At 38.1% G+C, this 7,641-nt stretch overlaps 1 protein-coding gene across 1 annotated transcript; it reads right to left on the bottom strand.

Annotated features, from left to right (window-relative positions):
* Positions 1 to 3,611: 3,611 nt before the first annotated feature.
* LOC103724741 (melanoma antigen preferentially expressed in tumors-like) lies at positions 3,612 to 6,953 on the bottom strand. Its single transcript, XM_008821870.2, has 3 exons — positions 6,664 to 6,953; positions 4,907 to 5,491; positions 3,612 to 4,122 (listed from the first exon to the last, which is right to left on the bottom strand). Exons 1-3 carry the CDS (start codon positions 6,948 to 6,950, stop codon positions 3,612 to 3,614), a joined length of 1,383 nt encoding a protein of 460 aa, XP_008820092.1. The 5' UTR covers positions 6,951 to 6,953.
* Between the last annotated feature and the right edge of the window lie 688 nt (positions 6,954 to 7,641).

The raw sequence follows: 7,641 nt of genomic DNA, 5'->3' as shown, positions 1-7,641 counted from the left end.
TTGGGATGTTCTGAGTGATATACACACACAAAAAAATCAACACGTTTAAAAATGTATTATATTTGAGGAGGAAGCATAAAAATTTACGTCATGTTAATTAGTAGAGGTGAGAAACATTACCATTGAAATCTACCTGATGACTTTATAGACATACACAGGCGCCAAGAATCTGGGTGCAACATATTATGACTAGTAAAAATCAGATACACACAGATTAGACACATGCGCCAACATGTCAGTGTTAGTAGCAAAAACAATGAGTCTTTCTGTAAAAACAGTATATGGAGATCTTTTTTAAAGGTTATAAACTCATTCAATTTTATGTCTTACTGGGATTATACTGAGTTCAATATTGTATAATGGTATTAATTCAACAGCAAACCTAAAAATTTTATAGCCACTTTTGAAAGAACTGTATCTTTGCTCTGGAAACTGTTATTTAGCATATTACAGCTTTCATGACACGCATCTTCTAAAAAAATAATATTTTTAAAATGTAGGAAATAGCATATTTTTAACTGAAATGGAGATCTTCTTTAAAGGGTAAAATCTCACTCAATTTACCAGCACAGGGAGGGTTGCCTGTGCTGTTTTTAAACACAGAGCCCCTGGGAGCAGAGGACACATTCTAGTTCCAAGCTGCTGAAGACAGGCTCCACCCAGCCGCCTTGCAGCAGCAGCCTACTCCTGGCTCTACAAAGGCCTGTCCCAAGGGGAGTTGTGGGTTGAGGAGAGTTTCAGACAGTAAGGAGGAAGATCAGTCCAGGTCTGAACTTGAACAAAGATTAATGCTGACAGCACAGTTATGAGACTGTCAGAATTGAGAAAGACAGCTAAGACACTTCAGGCCAGATCCAAACTCTGCAGGACAAAGGACATGCAAGGTGGGATGAACTTTACAAAATCACAGAGGGCAGAATTGGTCTTTGAGGAGTTGCTAGTCTTTTGTTTAAGAGTTTGGTAAATATCTTGGTAGAGAAGTGGATGAAACCCAGGGTTCTCACAGCAGGAGCAGGTCATCTCTTCCCCCCAAACTGGCCCTGATCAGGAATATCTGACTGCTTAGTCACCTCACCTACTAGCCTGCCAGCTTGCCAACCTGCCAGTCCATCCTTCCTAGTACAATATTGTCTAACTGTAATAATTCAACTGTAAACCTAAAAATTTACTGCCAAGTTTGAAAGAGATGCATCTTAGCTCTGGAAATTGTTACTGAATATGTCAATGCTGTTGTAATGAAATACTTCTAATTATGTGGTTATTAAGGAACTAATTTTCATAAAGCAATATATATACATATATATATATATATATATAGTGGTCAATTTGCAAAAAAAAAATATTGGTAAGTGATAAAAGGTAATGTCCTGCTTGACACAAACTAGAGTCACCAGCAAAGAGAAAAACTCAACTGAGGTGTTTCCTTCATTAGACTGGTATGTGACCAAGTCTGTGAGGCATCTTCTTAATTGCCTGTGGCATTACTATGCCACATTACAAATATACCTGAATAAAAAGCCTGTCTCTTTACTTTTTAAGAGTGGGCCTGAACTTGTAGAGCACTGACTTCACCAGATGGCTCCGAGAACTGTACTGCTGAGTCAGGCCTCACCCGCTACTTTTATTCAAAACCGTTTCTCCAGCATCAATTTTGAGGAGCTCCAAGCTTGGATCCACCCTTCTCTTATCAGCCAGTCTTACCTTTACTTCCACACAATGTCAAGCATTCTTCTCAAACGTCATTGTTTTCAGTGAGGATTCCCTGCCTTTCAGTACCTTGATTTGTTAGTTCTCAAGCATACCCACATTTAGTATCTTTGGACAGAAATCAAACTGAGGTTTTGAGGAATCAAGGTCAGGGGCCCAACTCACAAGAACACATGACTAAATGAGCTTGTTTCCTGTGGCTTTTTGGTTGTAAAGTTAATTAAAAATCCTTAATGTAGATATGTCCACTTAATAAAAGTCATTCCTACAATTGCTAATTAATGTAGGAGAATCTTGCCCACTTTGTGAAGTGCTATCCTCATGCACATGGGCCTGGATTTCAAAAGACAAATAGTTGAGCAAGTCAGGGGAAGCAAGCCAGCAAGCAGCATTTCTTTGTAGGCTCTACTTCAGTTCCTGCCTCAAGATCCTTGCCTTGGATCACTGACTTGATTTCCCTTCATGATGAACTGTGACCTGGGAGTTGTAAGATGAAATAAACCCTTTTCTCCCCAAGATATTTTGGACAGAAAGCAAACCAAAACAAAAATTGGTATCAAAGTGAGGGATCTTGCTGTTGTGGACCTAACCATGCTGTTTTGGGGGAAGACTGGGAAGGATTTGGAACACTGGAATGGAAAAGCCATTGATTGCTCAGAGTTTAATTGATGTTCTGTGGAAGCCTGGTAGAAAAGAATGGTGAAAGAAGTGTAAATGATGGAGGCCTTGTTTGTGAAGTTTCTGAGGGAGTTTGATAATCCTTGAAGGACTCTATCATGGCTGTTTGATATGTTAGATTTAGGATCTGTGGAAATAAAATCTTAGCTTTACTGAGACAGTGGATTCTGTTTGGCTGGAGCTAAAATTCAGCTGTGATTAATAAATACCAGCACTCTGGAGGCAAAATATTCAGAGGCGTATTACTTAGGGCCAGAACACAGAAGGTGTGGTCCAATATTCCTTCTTTTGTGCCCTCCGTTATATATTGCTACTGTTAAAAAATGATCAGAACTACCTCTGATATCCATGGACATAACTTATGCAGAAAATGTGTAAGTAGAGTCACATTGCAAAGAGAAAAACCAAAAGAAAACTTTAAATAAACTTGTGAACTTGGGTTTTAATATTTTATTTATCAGATTTGCCAGTAATAATGTACTGTTAATAAGGAAGCAATAAAAGTTGATTTTTCATTACATTGACATATACTACGAACCAGTGGAGATAACCATAGAAACATTTAAACTCTGAGTGGCTTGAGTTGGGAACCTTTAGATGTCTTTTCATTCTGGCCACCTGCAAAAATATCTAAAAAATTCCTTGGTTGATGTATATGAAATAAAGAACTGATCCAATGTATGAAAGGATGGAGCAATTTATAGTTGAAGACCATCAATGGCTACTGGGCAGAGACATTTTTCTCCACACTTAAATCCAGATGGACCACATAAGTAATTGAAGATAGTCTAAATATGAGAAACTTTATAGAATTTAGACCATAAACCTATGGACTTCAATAACCACTGCCAGCATTCAAAAATACATCCAAAGTCTTTAGATTGTCTGCATTTGATTTTGATATACACAGGTAAATAAATTTGTGTGTACAGTGGTATGTGGTATACCATGAAGAGGTCAATCCACACTACATAGCCAGCACTGTAGAGTCAGTAAGACAAAGTATATCAGGAAAAATAGACAAGAGACACAGATGAGCTCTCAAAGTCCTCCATTTTCTTCTTAGAGTTATTCTTTTATAGAGATCATTTGACATGCCCATACTTTCTAAATATAGTTTCCTACAATATAACAAACTTACATGTGGTGTTTATGGGCTCCCATTCAAAACAGTGATTACATAAAGGTTCAAATATCAGGTTGAAATTGTTTGTCTGTAAAATTTACTAAAAGTAAGTGATCAAGTTCAAGTCACTCCTCCCGGCCACCTCTAGTATCATCGTCAGTTGGTCATGTACTTCAGCAAGCTTCTGTAGGTCTAAAATGTCCTGGAATTGCCATCTTTCATAGCAGTGCACAGGGATAGGATAAATCACATATCTCAACTTCATTAAGGGTAGTAAGTGCTCAAGAATTCTTATGAGCATAGGCATTGTAATGAAATTAGAGAAAAAGCTAAATATGCAGAGTTGGGAACAGTGGCTTAGTGCTGGGAGGAGAAGAGAGATGGTAGAATCTGTTATATGGCAGAGATTTATCATTAGATATTTCATGGTACCCGAGACTTTTTGCAGGAGATTGTGAAGTGGCTCACAATCTTCCCAATCCACTGGATTGTTACTAAGATTCAAAAGTTTTAGATTGTTGACCTGAGGGCACTGGGCCAGAAATTTGAAATCATTGTGAGACAATCCACAGAGATTAAGATTCAAAAATTCCAAACCAGGTACTATGGCTCTGTAAGGAGAAAACAGAAAACATTTCTGAAGACTGAAGACTGGATGAGGGAAACTAAACCTATGAATCTAGAATGAACTATTTCGAACATGGATTTTGCAGCAGCTAACAATGTGGACTTACAGTCACTTAATGTATACTCTGGAATAAATCCATTTCTACTCTGAAAAAACATAACGTTAATCTTGAGAATGGCCATGATATATTATTATAAGGATTTTGTGAAAGAATTAGTGAAAAATATTAGTCTATATAGTAATTACAACATAATCAACAGTGGAGCTTGTTCACCTATTCAGTGGAGGTAGGACACAGGGAGCAACCAACTTTCTCAAAGTTCTCTTAGTCCAGTCTCTAAATGATAGCCTCTACTTCCATGGCCTAAATCTTGGGGATAATAAATTAGCAAAATGATCTGACATTATCAACTATGGGCGTCTGGCTATGAATGCTACAGCACAAGATTTTGCTCCACCTCAATTCTTCCACTTCATCTCTAGAAGGCTGGAGAAAGATTGCATGTTCTTTTCACCCTTATGTTGCTGGAATAAGCATAATATCTGCACATGGTTGACTAACTAGCTTGTCTTTTGCCACCCTTTATTTCTGTTCAATAAGTGAAAGACACTCTTCCCTGGCTAATTTTTCACTCCCAGCATTGCCTATGCTGAGGTAGCTGGAGAAAGGGTTTATGTGGAGCTTAAAAATATCCAAGAATATTTTCTCTATCTTAAAAGCAGTATGGATGTTCACTGAAACCCGTGTATGTACTCTAAACCCTTACCTCATAAGATTTTCAAGGTGATCTGTGAGGCAGAAAGAAGACAAGTTGAGCTCCTTTATGTACACCATATGCTTCAGGTGAGTGATAAAGTTTTTAAAGACTCTCCCATTCAAAGATCTACAAGTGATTTGAGACAGACTAAGTGTGTCCAAGCAGGCCACCCGAGACAAAAGGCGGGTTACTTCAGTGAGAGAAGCCCGGTGAACTGCTAGGTGATTGATGCATTTCATATCCAGGATTTTCAAAGCGATTTTGCAGTCACAAAATGTATCAATTTGCAAACTTCGGCAGCACAGATGTAAGGAGCCTAAACTCTGCTCTACTTTACTCAGGAGTGAAGTCAAAAAATCATTTTCTCTAAAGGTACTATCGAAGGAAAGGTTCACTAGTAATTCCATAGGCTTCTTGGCAGACTGATCCTCAGATTCTGAATTTGCAATAGTATACTGGGCTTCTCTTTTCAGAATAGAATGTTCAGAATATGTACAAGCATGAAAACAGACCAATGAATTTGTACTCCTTTGGGGGCATACTATCTTGTAGCCAGGGTTCTCTCTCAAATCTAGGATCCTCAGTTTAGGACCCCTATAGGGACAAAGAGAATACAGAAAATCTAAGAGGCAGCAAATATTAATGGAAATCATCAGGATCATTGATAACATGCAAGAATGAAAGCCTTCTTTGTACTTCAGTCCATATACCAACAGCTAGCAAACATTTCCTACGCAAATAGATCATGTTTAATAAATTTTTCTCTCCTCCAATTCCCACAGTCTTATTTCAAGATTACTATATGTAATATATCAATAGTATGTATACTCCTCAATAGTGTCCTTACCATTTTTATAAGAAATTCCCCTAAAAGACACCAAAGTCTTTATGATTATGTCAATTTTTAGACATATCACCTCACAGCTATTTCAGTATTCACCATTATCTAACCCTGACAGATAATATGTTCTCCTCTTGTTATGTTACCATGTAATTAATAAATATCATCTTAATGGAAAATAGTCCTCGGGGCAGGAATGAACCAAAGAACATCAATCATGGCATTCAAGAGTTCATTGTCAGCTAGGTGTATTGCATGCCTTTATACCCAGCTCTCAGGAGGTAGATGCAGACAGATCTCTGTGAGACTGGGGCCAGCCAGGTCTACATGGAATATTCTTTGCCAACTGAGGTTACAGGGAGACACTGACAAAAGAAAAGTTCATTTTGTGTCTCATGTATGCTATTCCAATGTTCAGCATGTTAACCACTCAAGTCTTTCTTCTGTGTATTAGCACACATTATCTAAATCCCCCAATAATATACTCAGTCATTTGCATTCTGTATCCAATCCTGTAATACACCTGTTTTTAAAGTGACACCTTGGGGGCTGGAGAGAAGGCTCAACAGTTAAGTACAGTGGATGCTCTTCTAGAGGTCCCGGTTTGGTTCCCAGTACTCACATGGCAACTAACAACCGTTTGTAATGCCAATTCCAGGGATCTGTCTGTAACGCCAAATCCAGAAGATCTGACACCTTCTGGCCTCTGCAGGTGCTTGGATAACATGCACACAAAACACTCATACACATAAAGTAAAAATAAATAAAATATTTTAAAAATACTTAAAAAATTAAGTGACACCAAGTGTTGGGCCAGCAGCTTCACATTACATTTCAGCATTTACCTTAACTATCTCATAAAGATCAGCAAACTGTAGCATAAAGTCCTACTGTCTTAGCATATCTCTGTTATACACAGCCTTACCAAGAACCTAAGTTCTGTGTAGGAAGGATCTGAAGACTCTCAACAATGGCTTTCACGAGTTCATATTGTGTATCCTGTATCATTAATGACCCCATATGAAGACAGGGAAAAGGCCAAATCTTCACCATTGCTGTGAGGATATTCTTATGCCCACCCACGAAGGCAGCATTAAACAATGGAACAAACAGCGCTCTTGGGATCGCCTCCAAAGCATGCATTGTTACAGGCTCATTACTCAGTAGACTCTGTATAGTAAGATCTATCAGAGTTGGGTCCATGGGGTCCATCTTGATGAACCTGCAACAGGGTGAAAATATTTAGAAATCCTGATAAATACCAACTGTCTCTTTGCGACAAGTACCAGCTATTTGGAAAATATTTATAGAAAAAAAAAACATATGGAGCATCAGGCAGCCACCTCTAGAGACCTCTATTTTAGGCACAAGTTATAAATTGGCTCATGAGTACATAAACGTCTGTTTTCATACATTCATATGCCATTAACTCCCATACACATGTATGTGTATATGACAAAATGCTATTCAAAATAAGCAGTAAGTTAGGAGAGAAGAATTTTGGTCACTTAGCTCCCTTACTCCCAATATTTCCTCTCAATAGAAGAGAAGCTGTCAAAACCAAAAAGATAAAGTCAGGCATGGTGGCACACTTTTAATCCCAACACTTGGGGTGCAGAGGCAGGTGAATCTCTGTGAGATTGAGGCCAGTCTCATCTACATAGTGACTTCCAGGATGGCTGTGGTGACAGGGAGACTGTGTCTCAAACAAACAAATACAAACAAACAGCAACAAAAACCCTAAAAGGTAAATATACACAAAAGTTATACTGTAACCATTATCTTGGAAATAAACAATATTAAGGCATCTAATTAATTGTGATTAAAGAGAGAAAGAATGACATTCCATCCTATGATTTGTTAAACTTCCAACACCATATTTTTGGCAGATACAGAGGAAAAC

The sequence above is a fragment of the Nannospalax galili genome, unplaced genomic scaffold (assembly GCF_000622305.1).
Source record: "Nannospalax galili isolate Female #2095 unplaced genomic scaffold, S.galili_v1.0 scaffold1188, whole genome shotgun sequence".
Lineage (NCBI taxonomy): Eukaryota > Metazoa > Chordata > Mammalia > Rodentia > Spalacidae > Nannospalax > Nannospalax galili.
Note: the sequence above shows the minus strand (reverse complement) of the source record. Positions and strands in the feature narration are given on the sequence as shown.

Bases quoted from the DNA above. Each gene is read 5' to 3' on its own strand.
- LOC103724741 (XM_008821870.2), bottom strand. From the start codon at position 6,950: ATGGACCCCATGGACCCAACTCTGATAGATCTTACTATACAGAGTCTA. The intron at 5,492-6,663 runs GTAAGGCTGTGT...TTGTCCCTATAG, and splicing joins ACACAGAACTTAGGTTCTTG to GGGTCCTAAACTGAGGATCC. The intron at 4,123-4,906 runs GTAAGGGTTTAG...TTCTCCTTACAG, and splicing joins CACCTTGAAAATCTTATGAG to AGCCATAGTACCTGGTTTGG.